The sequence below is a fragment of the Oryctolagus cuniculus genome, chromosome 6 (assembly GCF_051225735.1).
Source record: "Oryctolagus cuniculus isolate XC-2025 breed Fujian yellow rabbit chromosome 6, ASM5122573v1, whole genome shotgun sequence".
In the NCBI taxonomy this organism is placed as follows: Eukaryota; Metazoa; Chordata; class Mammalia; order Lagomorpha; family Leporidae; genus Oryctolagus; species Oryctolagus cuniculus.
In genome coordinates this window covers 164,756,321-164,777,596 of record NC_142872.1, presented here as the reverse complement: position 1 = coordinate 164,777,596, position 21,276 = coordinate 164,756,321, and the positions used below count along the sequence as shown (strand labels likewise).

The 21,276-nt window shown below is 50.2% G+C and overlaps 1 protein-coding gene across 1 annotated transcript in view; it reads left to right on the top strand.

Annotated features, from left to right (window-relative positions):
- COL22A1 (collagen type XXII alpha 1 chain) overlaps positions 1–21,276 on the top strand; it is a 268,939-nt gene that overhangs the window by 114,513 nt on the left and 133,150 nt on the right. Inside the window, exons 17-22 of the mRNA XM_051844068.3 lie at positions 4,726–4,779; positions 6,195–6,239; positions 9,391–9,435; positions 9,698–9,727; positions 10,136–10,189; positions 14,292–14,345. Of these exons, the coding sequence (XP_051700028.3) occupies positions 4,726–4,779; positions 6,195–6,239; positions 9,391–9,435; positions 9,698–9,727; positions 10,136–10,189; positions 14,292–14,345 (282 nt within the window). The remainder of the gene's footprint in view (positions 1–4,725; positions 4,780–6,194; positions 6,240–9,390; positions 9,436–9,697; positions 9,728–10,135; positions 10,190–14,291; positions 14,346–21,276) is intronic.

Below are 21,276 nucleotides of genomic sequence, written 5' to 3'. Positions count from 1 at the left end.
TACCCTGTAATTTCATGCACACCCATCTCCCTGTTTGTAAAGGATGTGAGAACCAGAGGAGACCCTAGAGCTGGTCTCTTAGGTTTCATTCTCCAACTCAGAGAGGGAGCTGGACCCAGAGAGAGGCAGCTGTCAGTGGTGGCAGCGTGGTTGCCTGGCTTCTGTTTCGGCTCTGGCTCCCTCTCCAACCTTCTGTTCCCAGTGCTCGTCCTCCCTGCCCGGGTGGTGCCCCTCTGGCCTGTCCCTGTCAGCTAATTTGTTTCCTCTTCTGTGCCATGCCCTTGGTTCTGGTTCTGCCTTACCAACTTGCACTCTGCAAACCTTCCACCTGCTGTGCACGGTTCCCTCACCTAATCCTCATGGCAGCTTTTTTGGGTAAATAAATACAAGGCTGCGTGGATTTCACAATCTTTTGCACTCAAACTTTCTTTAGTTTCATTTACCAAGGGGTTTTGCGAGCATCCTCGTAGGATGCTCCCTAGCTGTAGATGGGGAAACCGAGGCACACAGAGTCTATCCATGTGTCCTCTACAAGGCCCCACAGCATGGGAGTGGGTGGGCCAGGGTTTGGATGAGGTTCCAAGGCTCACACCTACTCTACGCCCTCATCCACTGGCACGGTGCCCACATCAGTCACAGGCTGCACCAGGGCAGGTGTGATCCTTGTAGGGTACAAAGCCCGGCCAGCCCCACCCTGCAGTGTAGCAGCCCAGTGAGAGGCCCTGGGGTGGCCTCAGCCCCGGTCCTGCCTTGTTGCTGCCACCTTGCCTGAGCTGGCATTTGGCGGCCTTTTAGTGCCACATGCTGCTCTTGGCCTCTCCTGGTCCTGCATCTCTCACTCTCCCTCTCTCTGTCTCTGTCCTTGTCTCTGTGTTGTTGTTTGTCACTCCTCTTCCCCCCCATCTCTTTCTGTGTCTATTTCTGTGCTCTTTTCTGCTGTGACCTGTCTCTCCCTCTCCTGTCTCTGTGTTTCCTTCTCCATCTCTATGAAATCTATTTCTCTATAGTCTGTGTCTCACTCTCCTGGCTCTCAGTCTCTGCCTGTTCCCGGCCCTCATTCTCTGTTGTGCTCTCTTCTACCCCACCCCAACCCTGACTCTCCCAGCTCACTTCCTTCCCTCCCTGGGTCTCTCATTCCCATTCCTCTCTGTCCCCCGTGATGAACCCATCTGTCTGTGTTCCAGCGTGTCCGCCTGGCTCCCTTCCGTGTGCTGACACCAGACCAGCCAAGCCCTCCCTGTGCACCTGCAGCCGTCTGGAGCTGCATCTGGGAGCACTCTTGGCTATAGCCTACCCCATCTTATCCTGCAAGTGCAAACAAGTAGGAAGTGGGGACCTGGGCACTGGGCAGAGCCCTCTGAGTACAGGCAGAATGTGTGAGATGGAGCCTGGCCAGCACGCCCCTTGCTCTGAGCACCGTGGAAGTGCCAGGCTCCAGGGTGGTGCAGGGCACAGGAGCCTGCTGCAGAAATAAAACCGTTGTGGCTGATGCTGTGGCGCAGTGGGTTGAGCCACCACCTACAATGGCGGCATCCCATGTGAGCACCAGTCTGACCTGGCTGTACCACTTCCAATCCAGCTCCCTGCTAACACACCTGGGAAAGCAGCAGAAGATGGCCCAAGTGCTTACCCTGGGCACCAGACGCCCACGTAGGAGATCCCAGTGCAGTTCCAGGCTCCAGACTTTGGCTTGGTCCAGGCCCAGCCCTTGTGGCCATTTAGGGGGTGAGCCAGCAGATGTGAGATCTCTTTCTTATTCTGCATCCTTCCCTCACTCTAACAATCCCATTTAAATAAACACATAAATCTTTTTAGAAAGGAAACTCTAGGCTGGAAGTTAGCAGAGCTCTTGATCTTGGTCCTTTTCCCATCGCTGAGTTTCCATGTGACCCTGGACCAGCTGCACCCCCAGGCTGTGGGTGTCCTTCCTTGTGAACAGGGGGAGGGGTACCTGGGCTCTGCAGCTCTCAGCACCATAGGGAGCAAGGGGAGAGCCTGACATGCCAGGAGCCCCTGCTCAGATCTTGGGGTCAGAGAAACACTGTGGGTGAGGGGTCAGGACCCTCAGCTCCGGCGTCAGCGCGCCCTGCTGGGGTCACGTGGCTTCAACCCTGGACCTCTGTTTCTACACCTGTTATTGGCTCTCCAGTCGGCCAGTAGACGTTTGGGAAAAGAGGAAGTGCGGCAACAGATGCATACTTGCTGAGCTATTTTCTCCATCCCCCAGCTCACTCAGGAAGAGACTTTATTAAAAACAATGTTTGTAGAATCTTGCTTGAAAGCAGAGCTGCGCCTTTCTGCTCTGGTATGTTTCCATAGTTCATCTTTTACATTTTTGAGATAATATTTTTAATTTACTTTTTTTAGATTTTATCTATTTGAAAGGTGGAGTTACAGAGAGGCAGAGAAAGGAAGGGAGGGAGGGAGGGGTCTTCCATCTGCTGGTTCAATCCCCAAATGGCTGCAATGACTGGTACTGTGCCGATCCAAATCCAGGAGCCAGGAGCTTCTTCTGGGTATCCCATGCGGGTGCAGGGGCCCAAGGACTTGGGCCATCTTCTACTGCTATCCCAAGCCATAAGCAGAGAGCTGGATCAGAAGAGGAGCAGCCAAGACTCAAACCAGTGCCCACGTAGGATGCTGGCACTGCAGGTGGTGGCTTTACCTGCCATGCTACATTGCTGGCCCTTGATTTACATTTTAGTCAAAGGCTTAATGCTCCACTAAGTAGGGAATCCAACAAATAAAAAGTTAAAAGAGCCTAGTTTGGTGGGAGTACAGCAAGGCCTGTAAACAATCATTGGATGAAAAGATGTCTGTTTCACTCACACAGTCAACTTTTTTTTTTTTTTTTTAAGAGTTAGAGAAATCTTCAGTCCGCTAGTTCACTCCACAAATGGCTGCAACAGCCAGAGCTGGGCCAGGCCAGGGCCAGGCCGAAGCCAGGCCGAAGCCAGGAGCTCCATCCAGGTCTCCCATCTGCTGCTTTTCCAGGCCGTTAGTAGGGAGTTGGATTGGAAGTGGAGCAGCCAGGATATGAATGGAATGCTGGTCTCACAGGCGGTGGCTGTACCTGCTGTGCCACAGCATTGGCTCCCATATATTGTAAAATGGTCTGAATTTTTAAAGTATTGTAATATGTCATTCTTAGCAGTTTCTGAGGATGGGAGCCATGTGTGATGAAGGTTACTGCGGATGCAAGATGGGGCCGCCCAGATGCAGCTGCAGTGCTGAGACAGGCAGGGGCGACCCCAGGAGCCAGGCACCCTGTGTGGGGTGTGGGGAACCTGGGGCCATCGTCCATGGTTGCTGGGGCCCTGCACTTGGGCAGCCTGAGTCGGTAGCTCCCCCTTTGTCCCCTGATTGACCTGGGCTGCATCTGTCTTTGTCCCAGACCCAGGTAGAGAACCATTCCCCAGGGAGAGGCCATCTCCCCAGGAGAAGGGGAACCCCACCGAGGAGAAAAACCTGCAGGAGGTCCCCAGGTGATCCGGGCAGGGAGGGCTATGACACAGAGTCAAGTTGGCGTCCCAGGGACCCCACCCAAGACAGGGACAGCAGAGCGGGCAGAACACCCAAACTCCTGTGTCCCGGGACAGAAGCACCTTCCTGAAGAGGCGGTGCCCTTCAGAGGGAGGAGGAGGGCAGGGGTTGGGGGGTGAAATGACAGAAATGGGAGTGTTCACAGTGATTGTCGCATGTCGGCTTCCAGAAATCAGAGGATGTCAAATGGGGCTGCGCCGTGAGGCTCGGGCTGGGCACCAAGGCACAGAAAAGAGCAGGAACACAGCCCCTGTCCTCCCGTGAGCCGGAGGGATGGGACCACGCGTGATAAATGCAGATGGGATTCGGGGATGTTGGGGAGGCGGAGACAAGACCATGCTGCGGTAGAGCAGGGTGCCTGCTTTAGAACAAGTGGTCAAGGAGGGGACGTTTAAACTACAACCCTCAGAGAGGCCGGCAGTCGCGGCGCATGGGGGCAAGGAAGGAAGCCGTGGCAGCTGGGATGCCACAGGAGCCCACCCACGTCCATGCACTGCCACCTTTCAGCGAATCTGCCTGCTTCCTCCAGCTGAGTCCTTGTGGCCCCAGGAATGTCACCAGCCAAGAGGCTGGACCTAAGTTACCCCAGGAGTGGAGCCCACCCCGTGTGTGGGTCTAGGCACAGGAGACGGTGTGCATGCAGAAGCAATGGCCTGGCACAGCATCTGAGCTGCGTCACCCTGTGCCTTCGTCCTGGTTATGGTGGGAGGGCGGGATCATCTCCATCCTGTGAAGCACAGAGAGACAAAGGGGACTTGCCCAAGCCCGAATCCCCAGGACACGCTGCTTCTTGGCCGACAACCAGCTCTCAGGTCCCTTCCAAACACTGGAACAGGTGGATGTGCAGAATGAGTGAGTGAATAGTACGTAAAATACACCTGCACTTTTGCAGACCACATGGCAGCCTGAACTTACCCGTTCTTTTGTTTGACTCCTCGCGAGGACCTGGGAGATGAGGAGTGGCCATCCCTCAGCACACGTGTGGAACATGAGAGCAGGATATGACTTAGCTTCTCTGACCCTTGGCCTGTGCTCCTTGACCCTCAGCACACATCAACCCCGCACTGCTGTGTGTGTGTGTGTGTGTGTGTGTGTGTGTAGCCTGGAGCAGGCACTGTCAGGCACTCAGTGTTGGCTTGCCCTCCCTGAGTCTTCATTTCTTTGTTTTCCTTCTCTTTCCAGGGGGAGCGAGGCCTGGATGGATTCCCCGGGAAGCCTGGGGAGGCAGGAGAGCAGGTAGGTGGGCGTGGGTGCTGGTGGGCTGGTTTCAGCCAGGGTCGGGGATGACCAGACCTGCCAGTAAGCTGTGCAGGGCCTGGCCCCTGAGTTTGCTCCATGCTCAGCTGGAGGCCTCATGACCACATCCAGCTGTCTGGCCAGATGTGACCTCCAGGAACTCCAGAGCCAGAGGGCTCCCAGCAAAGACGGCACTTTGAATCCGTTTTGCGTTGAGTCGTGGGTTGTGTTATCAGGAAGGGCTGTGGACGAGGTGCACCTGTTAACACCACGTGTGTGCAGGGGCATTGTTGCAGCCCTGTCCACAGACTGAGGGCTAGAAACAGTCCAGTGCACATTGAGGGACTGGAGGAATAAATCAGGATGCACTGGTGCAGGGGAACCATGGGCAGACGTGGAGAGCAGCGAAGACACTTCTTGTGTGCTGGTGTGGATGTCTGGGCGACGCCTGGTTCAGTGGGGATCAGAGGGGAGAGTGCAGTGGCGTGGGGCATGGGTGTATGACTTTACGTAGACCTGGCTCAGAGGACAGACAAGGAAGTCACTGGGCGTCTGGTTACCTGGGCCAAGGACTTCAGGTGGCTGCTGGGTGGGGTGGGACAGGAGCTTTCATGCATCCAAATCTCAAAGCAAGTGATGTATTTTCCATTCCAAGAGTGACTGAATTTACTTATGTAAGGGGTTATCAGGTATACATTTTTAAAAGGTATACATTAAATAAAACCTGAAACCATATATGCATTTGGAAGACATTAGGAAAATACATTGCATAGTACATGTAATTTAACATGATATTTTAGCCAATTATCTTTTTATAAAAAATATCAACTCATAGGTAAAATAATTAAGGTCTGAAAATTAATTATTTCCTATCTGTCCACTGTGTGCTGCAAAGGGAAGGCTTGCTTCTGTGTAGGGCACTGAAGAGGGGGGACGCCTTCAACATCCCTGACTCCAGCTCTGAGGGTCCTGGGTCTCCAGGGGGCTTCACTTGGCCCAGGTGGAGTCCAGGCTGCCTTTCCTTGTACGCTGACCCTGCAGTCCTGGGTGGCCCCTGGCCTCTCAGGGTCTCCATGATTCCATTGGATTTCACCTCTGGGACCCAGGGCGGATCTCGGCTTTGTATTTGCTGCTTCTTCCTCTTGCCCAGATCTCTCTGCCCCCAGGAAGGGGTTCTTAGCTCTCAGGATGTGTCATCTGCCTGCAGTACCATCTGTAGAGAGGAAGCCTGGAGGTGGGGCATTTGGGTTCGTTGAGGAAGAACTTTCTAGAAATAAGCACACTGTAGAAAGTCTGGTCTAAGGGAACCTTGGCTTCCCAAGAAAAGCCCAGCCCAGCCCTAGGGCCACCATTGCCCCTCCACTGAGCACACAGCGTCCCTACTGCTGCTTCTAACTTTCCTTGCTTTCTTCCAGGGAAGACCTGGCCCTCCTGGTGTGCCAGGACCCCAGGGAGAGAAGGTAAGCCAAGCACTGCAGCTGTGTAGCTGTAGCAGGTGCAGGTGATGCATCGGGTCCCCAGGGAGGGTCCTGGGCTGAGGCTCTGGGAACACAGAGCTCCTAGCAGGTGCAGAGTTGAACATCAGAGGCTCAGATGGTGTCTCTGGCTGTCCTACTTTGACTTTTGTGTTTCAACCTTTAGGAATAAAAATCTGCCACAGAAGAACCCAAGCACCTCTTATATAACATGCAGATGTCTTAACACCCAGTGCTGCTTAAAATGCTTGTTGGACTCAGGAATCAATACAGAGCATCCTTGTACAAGCTGCTCCTCCTTGCTTCTGTACATTATACAATTTTTGAGAAGAAATCCGAATGGGAATGTTGAAAATGCACCGACTCTTTCGTAATCGAGATTGCACTGGGTTCACTGTTTTAGGATCTCTTCCACAGTGGCTGAATACATTGCTGGTTAGCATTCCTGCATCTCAGCCAACATGATTGCTCAGAGGTCTTGGTCAGTGGTGCTGTGGTCATGAGAATGTATGTGGAAACCTTCCAAGGCAGCCAGGATAAAGCAGAGGGAGACAGAGAAGGTGTGGTGTTGGATTCAGGCTTCGATAGGAGGGCTGCTGGCGGACAGGTCTGTCTGGGCTGTACTCTGCCCCGGCAGATTCCTAGCCGGGCCCTTGGGAAGACGTTGGACACCAGATTAGAGGCCAGCTGGGGAGAGGAGGCATGGATGCCGGAGTGGGGAGCTCAGCAGCTTCACCTGTGCTGGGAGATGCTCACTGCAGAGCCTGGGTGAAGGTCATTGTCCTGAGTCAGACTCGTTCCCGGCACAGGCTCAGAATACAGAAAAGGAAAAGGGCTTTCCTGGCTCTGCATAGAGGCAGATGGGCACACTGTGTAAATCAGTAAGTAGGTTGCCCGGGCTGAGCACTCCCCAGCCAGGCAATGGGGCCTGCAGAGGCTGATGCCTTCCACACTGGCACCCCTGGGCCTCAGCCCGAGTGGATTCGTCTCTCTCCTTGCAGGTATTTTTGCAGTTGGGGTTTGCAGCATTGTTTTTTTCTGATGTCAGGATTTTAATCTATTTTTGCAGTCCCTTGACAAGGGATGCTAACTTCCAAAAGAAGTTTGTTTTCAGGTCGCGAAGAGGGAGTCCTCCTTGAAGACGGGACGTGGGTGACAACTCTGTTTCCTGCTGCATGTGCTTCTGTGTGTGAATGTACATGCACATGTGCATGTGTGTATGTGTATGCGTGTGTGTGTGTGTACATGTGAGGCCAGTTACCGCAGGGCTCAGACTGATCACTGTGAACATCATGGGGGGAAGGAAATGATTCTAGAAAAGACTTTTCGTTCCATTGCTTTCTAGGTTTTTGACCTTGTACAGGTAACATATCTCTGTGTCTGATTCTCCTCTCAACAGAGGAAAGGTAGTATCCTAGGGAAAGCGAGCTAGTCCCTGTGAAGTCATTAGAGAAAGGCCAGAATAGAAAGTTTTCTTTGATAACTAAAACAGCAGCACATCTGGTCTCATATTGTGAGCTAGAGTGATCAACATAGGTGTTAGTGTCAATCGATTTCATGACTGTTATGGAAAACTCACATTTTGATAATGATAAATACAATCATAAAGCAATAAAGTGAATATAATAGTGATGGAAACCATAAATGAAAGAAAGCAGTTTGTAACTCAGAATATTCATTATTCAGTCACTTAGAGCATTCTCTTGACATGCACACACATATTTAAGGGAGACACACAAACTAACATTATAGTTCAGAATGTCTTCTAATAATTAGATATAGAAAAAATTTAAAAGTATTTGTGAGAATATAGGGGAATCACTCTGAAGGCTTAAAGAACACTTTTGGAGAAATGGAGAGATTTGAACTGGCTTCTGATTACGTGTGGATTTTCATGTTTACATATCAAGGAAATGTCTGGAAAGATACAATGCTACAAAGGGCTGTGTGAGTGCGTGCACACATGTGTGAAAGTGTGTGTGCACGTGTGTACAGGGGTGCTTGAAGACAACAGTCTGTGATGCAGAGCCACCTGAGGCAGGACTCAGTTACTGTATGTGAGACGGGAAGCTACATTAAGGAAAAACAGTTTTTTGGAAAGCATTTGATGCTATGAAAAAACAAGATGATTTTTTTTCTAAGTCTTAGAGGCAAAGATAGAAGATAGCAGAATCAGGGAGACAAGTTGTAATGGTGTCAGTTTTGGTGCCAAAGGAGAGTCCCAGTCCATAAAACATCACCCTGAATACAGCGAGAGGTGGCAGGTGTGCCCTGAGTCACTCATTTTAGCCCCGAGCCTCCGGATTTCAGAGATGCTTTCATATTTATTCAGTGACTCATTTCCCAACCACTCAACAAGAGTGTGAATAAGTGATTGTGTGGTTCCCAGCTAGGCTCCAGATAAAAGGAAAAGTCTCCTAGCCCTTATGTGAGGTCATTTGCTATAAGCAGTCTCCTTGATTTAGCTTTAGAGGAATAAAAGCACTAGAGATTTTCTGTTGCCACAGTTGACAAATGTTCCTCATTTAGAACCACGATGCAGTTTGTGCCCTGGGAAATCGGGTCAAGCCACAGCCGTCATAGCTCAGGTGATTTGCACAGAAGAGAAGCAGGCCTGACCCAAGTCTCCTGTATATAATGAATGAGTGAGGGGAGTGGGGTCGTCACCGGTTTTTAGTTCTTCATGTGATAAATATGTATAGAATGCTGGTCATGTGAGTAACCCCGATCTTGGCACAAGGAATGTGCCAGAAGGTATCATCACTGTTCTTAGCTGTGCCTGACCCAGTGCCTGCTGCACGCAGAAGCTCACTGAGGGATGCTCACAAGCAGCAGATGGTTTTGCAAGTTCCTGGGCTATTCACAGCGCACCTGCTGGTCCTAGGCACTAGGATGGGTGTGTACAACAGGGGAAGGAAGATCCCTGCCCTTGAGAAGCTGATGATCTGGGTGCAGACACGAATCAGACACAGAGAGCTGTGAATACTCTATGGAGGGACGAAGCCCAGGCATGATGTCCATATGTGTTATGGACACAGAGAAGGAAGTGAACCCCGGGCTTGCAAGAATACGGGAGGGTCGTGCAAGGGTGGGGGCATTGAGTGATTATATCGAAGTGTGTCTTATCTTTATGCAGGGTGAGGTGGGACCTGCAGGACCTCCTGGGTTGCCGGGCTCTGTGGTGAGTCACAAGGAGTTGGAGTCATGGACTGCTGTGGGGATAGAATTGAGTTGTTGGAAGGGCCCTTACCTCTGAGAATAAAGCATAACTCTTCTGACGACATACGTTGGATAGACCTGTAACACCAAAAATGAGACAAAAGCCATGAAGAGTCAGGAACCACTGCACTACGCTGCCGTGGGAGTACTCTCGATGGGTTGGGGAGTGGTTGGTTTGTGGAGCGAATGCCACTGCTTTTGCCAATGCCTGGTTTGTGTCTTAGGTGCAGAGAGAGGGCCTGAAGGGAGAACAGGTAAGTGGCCGTGGGTCCTTCCACTGTGGGATTCAGTCTGTAGCCGCGGTAGAAAGACCACAGCCATCAGGTTGGGCTCAACTGGAGGCTTTCGGAGTCGTGTGGAGTTGACTTTCTGCCAGGAATGCAAAAGGCCACATCCATTCCTGTTGGGAACTTGGAGAGACGCAGGGAGGGGCCGTGCATGGTCATTGTTGGGAACTTGGAGAGACTCAGGGAGGGGCCGTGCATGGTCATTGTTGGGAACTTGGAGAGACGCAGGGAGGGGTCATGCATGGTCATTGTTGGGAACTTGGAGAGACGCAGGGAGGGGTCATGCATGGTCATTGTTGGGAACTTGGAGAGACGCAGGGAGGGGTCATGCATGGTCATAAGGGGGTGGGGGTCGATGTGTGTTTGTGTTTCTAGGGCGCTCCAGGACCAAGAGGACACCAAGGCCCACCTGGGCCACCAGGAGCTCCGGTAAGTCATCCCTCCCCCAACCCAGGGTCCACTCTGGACACGTCTGGGCCTAGAAAATGGTCGTGGCTCCCATTTCTGAGCGTGGTGCTATCCCAGAGGCATTCATATCACCCTGAGTGGCAGGGGCTGTCATCGTCTCCCTCCCGCACGTGAGGAGCTGAGCTTCGAGGAGGCAGTCGGGGCACAGGTCATGAGTGTCCAGGCGTGGAACTGGGTTGCTGCCCTCAGAGACCACAGCCCTGCACAGGCCAGGCTCGGGCTCCAGGGGATTCTGCCTGGTGGTTTTGCACCTTCCACTCTTGGATGTGACCTTCTCTGGATGCACTTCCTCTGTTCCCATATCTCTGACCGACACTGACTACACAGAGGCTTAGAACAGCCCAGCCTCAGTTTCCCCCTGTGCTCAGAGTGTAGTGATGTCTAAAGAACCAGCTGAAGAAGAGGCCAATCGGGGAAACCCTAGACAATTTTCTGATGTCAGTTCAGACTTGATAGTTAATAAAAATACAGGAAACTCACAGGAGTCCCTACATAAGGCTGTGTCTTCTGGAGATATAGTGCTCCCTCTTTCAAGTTTGTCTGTTCAAGTATATAAAACAATGCCTGCTTATAAATGAAGATCATATTAAACTATTGAGGCCCATTTCTCATTAGCATACATTTATGCAATTTTTGAGCTAAAATCAGAATAAGGTTAAATGATGTTTAACTCCAGTGTAATTGAAGAACAGCTTCACCTATAAAATTGTGAGTCAGTGAAGCTACCTTCTGTCTCCATCAGCTCTCCAAGGCTCATTTTCCCCAGAACTGAGCTGTCCACTATTGCCATAACTGTTGAGAAATTTTAAAGTAGGTAATACAAGAAATGCACTATGCTCTCAGTAATTCTATGAGCATATTTACTTCAGAGCCATTACTGGCAAGCATTGACCAGTATAGTTGAATATGCAAATGTGTGCATCTTCAGTCTGTAAAGGACAAGTGGCTATTTTTCACATTTTTGCCAGTGATGACATGACAAATCAAGAGGTTTGAGCAAAGGTGCACAACTATTAAAAATAAGAGTGGAATGGTGAAGCCAGGGCAGTCTGAGCACCTAGGCCATGCTCTTCCGTCACTGAGTGCGCAGACATCATGGCTTCCTGTATCATGTGCAAGTGGGAATCAGCTTACCTCATGGCTCCCACTAAGGAATACAAAGCTGACTATGCCCAGCGCTGCTCGATCCTTAGGGAACTGTCCTAACCTCTTTCTGGGATACATACATAATCACATTCTGTGCGTGTTTTCTTTTATTAAAAGATTTTACTTGTTTATTTGAGAGATAGAGTTGCAGACAGTGAGAGGGAGAGATAGAAAGGTTTTCCGTCCACTGGTTCACTCCCTCGATGGCCACAATGGCCGGAGCTGTGCCGATCCAGAGCCAGGAGCTTCTTCTGGTCTCCCACATGGGTACAGGGGCCCAAGGACTTGAGCCATCTGCTACTGCTTTCCCAGGCCATAACAGAGAACTGAATGGGAAGAGGAGCAACCAGGACTAGAACCAATGCCCATATGGGATGCTGGCGCCGCAGGTGGAGGATTAACCCACTGCACCTCAGTGCTGGCCCTGCATATTTTCTTGTGATTTGTGATCAGTGAAAGGGGGACTAGAAGCAGAAACCTCAAACGTGTGTGGCCACCTACTTGAAAGCAAGGGAAACGCCAAGCCCATAGTCTAATAAAGAAGATACACTTAAAAAAGAAATACTTACAAGTAGACATTTATAATCTCCAGATGCCAAATGGGAACCCCTGTGTGTATTACTGCTCTGAGGTCTTGGACCTCCATAGATTTGACACCAGATCTCTCAGCGCTGCTGCCCAGTAGCTGTCCATGGTCCTGAAAGCGTTGGCCGGCGCCGTGGCTCAATAGGCTAATCCTCCGCCTAGCGGCGCTGGCACACTGGGTTCTAGCCCTGGTCAGGGTGCCAGATTCTGTCCCGGTTGCCCCTCTTCCAGGCCAGCTCTCTGCTATGGCCCGGGAGTGCAGTAGAGGATGGCCCAAGTGCTTGGGCCCTGCACCCCATGGGAGACCAGGAGAAGCACCTGTCTCCTGCCATTGGATCAGTGCGGTGCGCCAGCTGCGGTGGCCATTGGAGGGTGAACCAACGGCAAAAGAAAGACCTTTCTCTCTGTCTCTCTCTCTCACTGTCCACTCTGCCTGAAAAAAAAAAGGCGTCTTCTTGGCTGGGTGCTCCTGACGGCATGGAATTTAGTACAGTGCCTGGTGTTGGTGATGACATTTTCTTGGATGGAGTTCAGATAATAAACAGCCTAGCCAAAGGTGTTGTTAAAAGGGAACTGATGATGAGAGTCTGAGACTCTGATATCGTTAAGGCCAGGAACAATATCTTTCCCATCCCTGAATCCACAGTTTATCGCATGGTGGGAACTTGGCCCATGCTCGTAGAAGCATGGCCCCATAACATGTATTCAAGAGGGGTGCTGCCCTGGGACCCGACTGCCATGTGAGCTGTGGAGGTTTGGGGATTAGGAGCCGGAGGATCTAGCTTCATGTCCCATGTCTTCCTCCATGGAATTGTGTGCCTTTGGTGATGCTGCTTAATCTCTAATCCTCATTTGATTGACCCCTAGCTTGGGAATCATCATCACCATCACCACCATCATCTCCTGCATATGCTCTGAGGGCTCAGTGGACTAATACATGAAGCAGTGCTTTATAAAGCTTTACTGAGTCCGTTACTGATTTTGTTACTTCTTCTTTTGAATCCCCAGTAGCACCTAACTCAGGACTTTCCACAGAGCAGTTCCCTAAATATTCATCGGATTGAATCAAATGTGACTTCTGTTGAGAATGGAAAATTTTGAGTTTGTGTTCAGCAGTCCCAGAGAGAGGAAAACATTTCCCATTCTCTAAATGGAAACCGTGGGCAGCATTGTACATCCAGATGCTGGCCTCTCTCATCATTTCCCCAACATGAAACAGGCTCTGGTAGTTTTACCGATGTCTTGCTGAGTGGCTAAAGGGCTGACTGGGCAGATCAATGCCAGGTGTTTCTTGATGCTTAAAGAAAACACTCCTGCAGGGTCTTCTCTCACTGCATGCCCTTAGCTCAAAATGCTCTTGGTAAACAAGGGAGGTCACACCTTTTGTTACTGCAGTTTGTCCACTCATTTGTTCATTTGTTGAGGATAATGAAAGAAAAGGTATTAGACCTAAGCACAGCCTGGACTCTTTATACATTATCGCAAAATTTGGGAAGAGTTAGTGTGCTAGTCATGTTTACTGAGGATGAGAAAATGAAGTGCCAAGAGGGAGATTCTGGCCAGAATTCGCCCAGGGTCACAGTGAGAGCTGAGGGTTTTAGTGACCCACTCACTTTCCTTGCTGTATTCTAGATGCTTCCATTTGGGTATAAATCAGGGCGCTGTCAGAGGATTCAGGTGCTGTGAGGATTTAGTGTCCATTTTTCATGTGGTCCTCACAACTGCTCAATAGATGGACATATTCCCTCTCTTTAGAACTGCGACAGCTCAGGTTCTACAAGGCCCAGGGACTTTCCTGAGATCATGCTGCAGACACAAGGCAGGAGAAGAAGCAGGATTTGAATTAGGTCACTATGACCTCACCCTGCACCAATATTCCTTCTTTAGTGAAATTGATCTTTCCTAGACAATTTCCTTCATATGTCCATTCTGTTGTATTTTGCATATCTCTAGCCTCTGACTGTCAGATAATCTGATCCAGCTCTTTCTGAGCGCATATGTTGTGAGTGAATGGCACTGGGGCTAGGGATGAAGACACCTGGGCGCCAGACACTTCCATGAATCCAAGCCATTTGGTCTTTATGGTAGCGTGAAGGGACTTTGCTGCTGCTTCTTTGTAAACATGCGTACTGAGATCAGATGAATGATTTGTTTTAAAATGCTGCAGATGGAGAGTGAGTCTGGAATGTTCCCTCCTTCCTGAACCCCAGTTTCTCCACTGGGGTGCCTGGTATTTCCCCACCCCATGACAGTGAAAGGCAGAGCACAACTATCCTGGTGAAGCTGGCATTTACCATTGTCTCTCTTTCTTCCCCATCTCTCTCCACCAAAGGGTCTGATGGGTCCAGAAGGCAGAGACGGACCCCCTGGCTTACAAGGTCTCCGAGTAAGTAAACATCTTCCCTCTTTCTTGCCCCAGCTCATGCACACCGGTTCCCATTTTATAAGGTCAAACAGAGCGGATGATGCCAGCTGCCGAGCTTGTTAAAGTAGAAGGGTTGGACTCAGTTCCCCAAATATGGCTGAAGATAATCTGCATGCTACAGCTGGAGCTGGGTTGGGTCTCAGAGGCATGGAAATGAGTGTGTTGTCTTGTATGGCTATGTATAAAGAAACGTGACACCCATGTGTGATCAGAACTCCTGCAGAGGGAAGCCTAGGGCTGATGGATCACAAAAAGGGGGCAACTGACCCAGCCTGAGGAGCAGCCAGGGCTTCTTGAAGGAGGTGATGGTTAAGTCTTGAGGAAAAAAAAAGGAGTGAAGGGATAGAGATCTACTTCCCTGCTCTGAGCTACTTTAACCTGTGTTACTATTGAGTGCCATATCTTTGGTGTGTCAGTTTAACTAAGCACTTATCTTCTTATCTGAATTGTACACACCTTCTGGGTTTTAATTCAGCAGTAACCAGGGCTCCTAACACAGTGTCATATGAAGCACAAGCACATTTGGGTCAGGTGTCCTCCTGGCAACCTTCCCAGCACCCTGGACCAGAACTCATATCCAATTCTGTGCCCACTGTTTCCAGTAGGAAACTCTACACAGAGTACGGTGCAAGGGACACAACCTCCCATAGATGGGACAGGCAGCTCCAGGGACTAGCAAGCTTAATACCTTGGAGGTTTTCATTGGAGGATGAGTGACCAAAGACAGGAGGGTGGACACAGGGGTCATGACAATTGGCAGGGTCAGCTCCAGTCCTGTGATGGCCTCTGCCATCCTGGAGATTCTGTCTCTCAGTGGAATTGGGGCATCAGAGTCAGTGGGTTGGCTGTGTCTACAGGGGCTGCCATGTCTCAAAGTCACATTTCTGTCCCTTGATTCTGAAATTGCTGACATCCTCTTAGTATTCAACACAGACCCTCGCCTGGCTATACCCACCTGTGAACATAGTTTTTTTGTTTGCAAATAACTTCCTGTCATAGTCATATTGAATCCTCAAGAGTCTGTGAGCTGCCGATGTGGAAGACTAAGTGAGATATGAAAGGGCATCATGAGGGTACATTGGGTGGGAGGGAAGAGAGTCACTTAGCTCCAGTAGAAGACCTTGGACATGTCACCTCCCACCCACATCCCCATGCCTGGCCTCAGTATCCATGTGAGTCAAATGAGGAAGTCACATGTGTCAAAGCCAGGTTGCTCTCTCCTCTGTGAGTGGGGGGATCCTGGACTTTAAAATAGGATGACCTGAGCAAGAAGCTCTACTTCTCATCTGCTGGGTGGCCCCTGCAGATTACCTGGTCTATTTCAAGTCCATTTACTTCCTGTAAGACTGGGGAAGGCATTACCCTGCACTGTGCTGTTATGAGAAGTACCCAGGGTAGAGTGCGGTCCACAGAGAGCTGATGGCATGCTCTCATTCTTCCAATGTGTTCATGTGCAGTTTTCAGAGAAAATAGTAATCTTTGTACATTTATGTAATGAATGTTTATGTGCACCTTGTTTCATTTTGCATTGAACTGCTGCAAGTATTACTTTCGCTAATGCAGTATCAGATGGTAGGTGGAATTGTTTATGTAAAGATGAGTGTGAAGGCTTTTTCATCTATGCTGTGATCTAATTTACTTTTATTAAAAAAGGGAGGGAATATCTTACTTGGAGCTTGCTTGTCAGGTCCACGTGTTCTGAGTTCTTACAATGCACAGGCCCTCTACTAAATAGGTGCCTTGGGGGTTTCTGAAAAGATTAACGTCTTAGCGGTCAGCTAAGGAACCTGATGCATGTATACAGAGATGCCCAGCACCTCAGTAGAGGTGCAATGTTCAGGGGGAAGAGAAGCGGCATTGCAGAAGTGAGTGGGTTTCAGCAGGAGCGATGGCGGCATTGAAGACTGCCATCCTGTTGCTTTACCCATCAGCTCCCACCCAAACCTCCTCTCCAATTTGGAAACTTGCCAGTGTGGTTCAAAGGGCCGTGGGCATGGCCCTCACTTCAGCTCTGCCAGTGCCATGCTGGGACTCTCAACCAATCCCTCTTCCATTTCCTTTCCTTATGTACCTCTTTCCTTTCTTGTATTTGCTGGTTTTCTTCCACCTGCCCTTCTCCCATCTCACTCCCCCTCCTCTCTCCTTCCTGCCACATTCTCATTCATTTAGTGAGTGTTTCTTGAGCAGCGACTGGCTGCAGGCTTTGGATCTCTGTGCTCCTGTGTGGGATAAAAACATATGTGAGCAGAGTGCAGGGAGGCTGCACTGGGGAAGCTGTCCCTGAATGTCTTAGGGGTGAGGGCGTTGATGCTGACAGCTGCAGGATGAGCATCGCAGACAGAGGGAATGGCCTGAGGTAGGGGCCTGAGGCAGGTGCCTGCTTGGGGAGTTTGAGCTCTGAGGCTGGCGTGGCTGGAGGCAGCCAGGGGGCCACTAGGAGGAGAAGTGGCAGAGACTGGGAGCCAGTTCATGGTAGGCTGTTGCATCACGATAAGGACTGTTAACTGCTTTTAGAATGACTGAACTACATGCCTTTAAACATGCTTTATTATGGAAAAAGGCCATTTACAGAGGCAGAAAGATCAGTAAAATAAACCCTTATATACTGGTACCCATGTTAATGCTTACCAAGACACTGGGGAAGTTGTGGGTGTACCAACCCTTGCTTCTACACACCTGTAGATTAGCTGAAAGCAGCCCCCCAAGCCATCATCTCATTTTGTTCCTAAATATTTCAGTATGTTGTCTCCCCAGAACAAGGCATCTTAGGTGAAGCAAAACCATAATACCATCATCCCTTCTGAATCTATGCAAACAGCTATCCGAAGTGTCGTTAAATATTCACCTAGTGTTGAGAGTCTTCCTGTCTCGTGGAGCCCTGGGTGCAACCTCCTCACTGCAGTTTGCCACTCAGCTGCAGCAGGGCCCAGCTCTGCCTTCCAAACACTTCTGTGTGCCTCTTGTGTTGGGAACAGACCACAAGGGGAAAGGAGACCAACGAGGTGACCCAGACCAGGGCCAGGGGCTGGAGGAGGCCCAGGGCTCCTGAGCACCCTTACTGGCCCAGGTCCTGTGGGGAGAATATGGCTGGAGAGTCTAACGCAGGAGAGGGAATGGTGCAAGGCACGTGACACGAGCGTTGACACAGGGTGCAGCTGGGTCCGGAGGACAACTCCCTCTTGTCCTGCTCCCTCTAGGGAGTAGAGGATGATGACCATGGGTGTTTTGGAGACCCCTGGCCCTCTAGTGGTCACCGGTGTTTCCCTGATTCCCGCTGGTTCTGTCCTGTGCATATTGCTGACTCAGTGCCTGTACCTAAGGAACACAAGAGAATAGAAACAAATTGCAGCCTCGTGGGCTTGGAAGCAGCTTCCTTTTCAGTCGTTCTCTGGCTGAGTCAGGCGGATTGGAGACAGAATGACTTACCCAGAGAATGATGTCTACTTCCTGCGCTCGACCTGTCATTTCCTGCTCATCAGTTTCAGTGGAAACATCAGTGTGAACTCCTGCATGTCTCTGTGCCTGTTCAGGCTCACCAAGGGGAGAGACAAGACCACAGCAAGGTGCGGGACCCTGTGTGCCGAGAGGCAGGGACTTCAGCACAGGGTGGGGATAGGAACCCAGGCCCTTCATTGCAGGGCAGTGACAGGCTAATCCCTGGCAAGGTAAAGGCATCATTTGGACCAAGCAGGTACTTTTCCACAATTACATGGTGAAGTGGAGAATTGGGAGCTAAGTACACGCTCCACCATCCCACAGGAGACGGCCCCCTGCCTGCCCACCTGCCCACCTGCCCGAGGGTAGGCCGCCCAACTCCTGGAGGTCTCGCATTCCTTCTGGTCGTCTAGACCAGGCCTCGAAGAAGCTGAGCAGGGAGCTGTGTCATGGAGATGCAGTGGGAGAGGCTGCAGTTACAGCCGAACCAGGATGTGCCGGCAGGCGAATGAGCCTGGCTCCGGGCCATTGCAGCATTTGAAAGCTCCGGAGCCTGCAGGGGACTCGCTTTTTCCAAACAGGATCCTTCCAGGCCATCTTTGCCCTCCCCACGGCAGCCACCTGCCCTGCCCCCGGCACATTCTCCGCAGAGGACTTACGTGATGGTTTTCTGTTTGGAGAATTTGTTTGCTGTTGTTTTCTCCACCAGAATGTGAGATCAGGAGTGCCAGGACTTTGCTGTTTATTTCTGTTCCCACAGCACTGAGAATTTCTCTGATCCATCAAACGTGTGTTTTATACACACACACACACACACACAGGAATACATAAAGGCGTCAGTGAGCATCTTGTGTGATCAGGGAGGAACCACATGCAGCTGGGCACAGACACGACTGTGTGAGTTGACCCCAGAGGTCTCAGAACTGGGCATCTGGTCACCTGGGTTCTGCCCTTTAACAGGGAATGTCAAGTTTTTTTTTTTGTTTCATTTTGTTTTGTTTTTAATTTTATTCTATTAAAGGCGGAGTTACAGAGACAGAAGGACTGAGATTGAGATATCTTCCATCTATGGGTTCATTCCCAAATGGCTGTAACCGCTGGGTTGGGCCAGGCCAAAGCCAGGAAGCCAGGAGCTCCATCCAGATCTCCCACATGGGTGAAGGGGCCTAAGCACTTGGGCCACCCTCTGCTGCTCTCCCAGGCCACAGCAGGGATCTGGAATAGAAGTAGAGCAGCCAACATATGAACTGGTACCCATGTGAGATGTGGGCATTGCAGGCAGTGGTGTTGCTTGTTTTGCCACAATTCCAGCCCCAAAGTTGAGTTTTTTTATGAGAAAAAACAACATGGTCCCTTCTTGTGCCTTTTTATTTTTAATTTTGGTTGTACTAGATCCTGGCTGAGAAAAAAAAATTAGGCTTTGCAATGTAATTTGGAACATCTGAACCAGTAGAATCATCCTGGTAAAAGGGGTCCTTGAGAAATTTAATGCCCAGGAAGACAGCACGACCTTCTCAAGGTCATGTGGATCTTTGTGCTCTTCCACAGTTGGGGGCGAACTCTTCGGCCCGTTTGATTTCTTTCTTTTTTTTTTTTTTAAGATTTATTTATTTATCTGAAAGTCAGAGTTACATAGAGAGAGGAGAGGCAGAGAGAGAGGTCTTTCATCCACTGGCTCACTCCCCAGATGGCCGCAGCGGACGGAGCTGCACCAATAAGGAGCCAGAAGCCTCTCCAGGTCTCCCACACGGTTCAGGGGCCCAAGGACTTAGGCCATCTTCCACTGCCATCCCAGGCCACAGCAGAGAGCTGGATCGGAAGTGGAACAGCCAGGTCTTGAACTGGCACCCATATAAGATGCCAGCACTTCAGACCAGGGCATTAATCCGCTGCGCCACAGCGACGGCCCCTGGCCCTTGTGATTTCTCTAATTGTCTGGTCTCCCTTCTCACTATTAGCTGAGAACTGAAGACGTGTTCCTATCATTATAGATGCTCTCACTCCTACTAAAGATAGAAGGGCTCCCCATATGCTCCATGGTGTTCTTGATATGTCAGTTGCTTTAGGAATGCATTTTAATGGGATCCATCTGTTCAGGTATAGAGCTAGTGGAAGAAAGCAATGAAGGAACTGAACAATGATTGCATAGTAGTCGCTGGATTTTTTTATACTCTTGCTTCACCCTTAATTCTTAGAAATTACTGGTGTTACCCAGATTGTTAAAGTGTGGCAGGGATTGGAACTCAGATTTGGTTGGCTCTGAGACTGCGTTGGCTTTGCTTTAGGATGGGATAAGTGTGTGTGTGTGTCCATCTGTCCACTGATGGACATGCGCACCAAACTCCTGACCTGGAGCCTTGCTTCCTTGCTGTGTGTTCCTTGAAGAGATCTGGAACCATTTCTAGCCACTAGGATGCACTGGACACATATCACTTTAATTTCTGTTTCTCTTGGAGCTGAGGCTTTCATTATCGTTTGGTGCTATCAGCTCCAGTGTCTGGCAGACTTGGGTGGAGAAACATGGGTGGTCTTTTGTCAGTGGCATCCCAGGTTGAATTTGTTTTACTTTCCATTTATCAAGCCTTTCCCGGCCTTTTTCTTCTCTACCAGATGGTAACAGCATCATTTGGATCACAGGCTACTGTTTGATTCATTCCTGGGCATGGAGCCAGGGTTTATGCTAGGACACCCTGGGTCTTCCCTGAGCACCTGGTCTCAGCTCTAACCAGTGGAAAATAATCATGTTTGACGTTTGGAGGCATGGAGCACGGGAACTGAGCAAACGGCCATACGGTGTATATTAGAATCACTCATATAAGCAGTCCTTTTATCCGCTAATGGCCCCTGCAATGGCTGTGTTCACTCACTCGAGCTGGCTGGGAAGGCTTTTTCGGCTCAGAATTTATGGCTTCCCTCCTCTCTGGGCAGACAGCCTTGGAAGCACCAGCCCCACTCAGCATCCTGGCACTCAGAATGGCTTGAAAATGACCCTTATGATAAACTATAAACACTCAGGCAGATACTGTGCTGGGTAGCAATTTAAAAGAGAAGAAGAGAAAAATGGCAAAGAATACACCCATTGTTAGTAAAACAGCTCTGGGTTGCTATGAAACGGTCATTACCAGCACTTCTCAAACCCCCATAGTCAGCTGTGGGTTGAAAATGTCAAAGTTACATAGGAGCTGCCCCTAGAGTGACCAGTCACTGCCACCACAAAAACCATCACTGTCAGAAAACCCACCATCATCATCACTGCCACCACGGGTACCACCAAACTCACTGCCATTATCATTACCACCATCACCAAAAATCTACAGGTACAACAGCACCAAAATCCTCGCCATCAGTGTCACCAGCACCAACTGTGCCACCAGCACCATCACCACCATCACTGTTATTCCTGTTGGCACCATCACCACCCAAGTTAGCACCATCAGTGTAAGAACCATCACTGTCA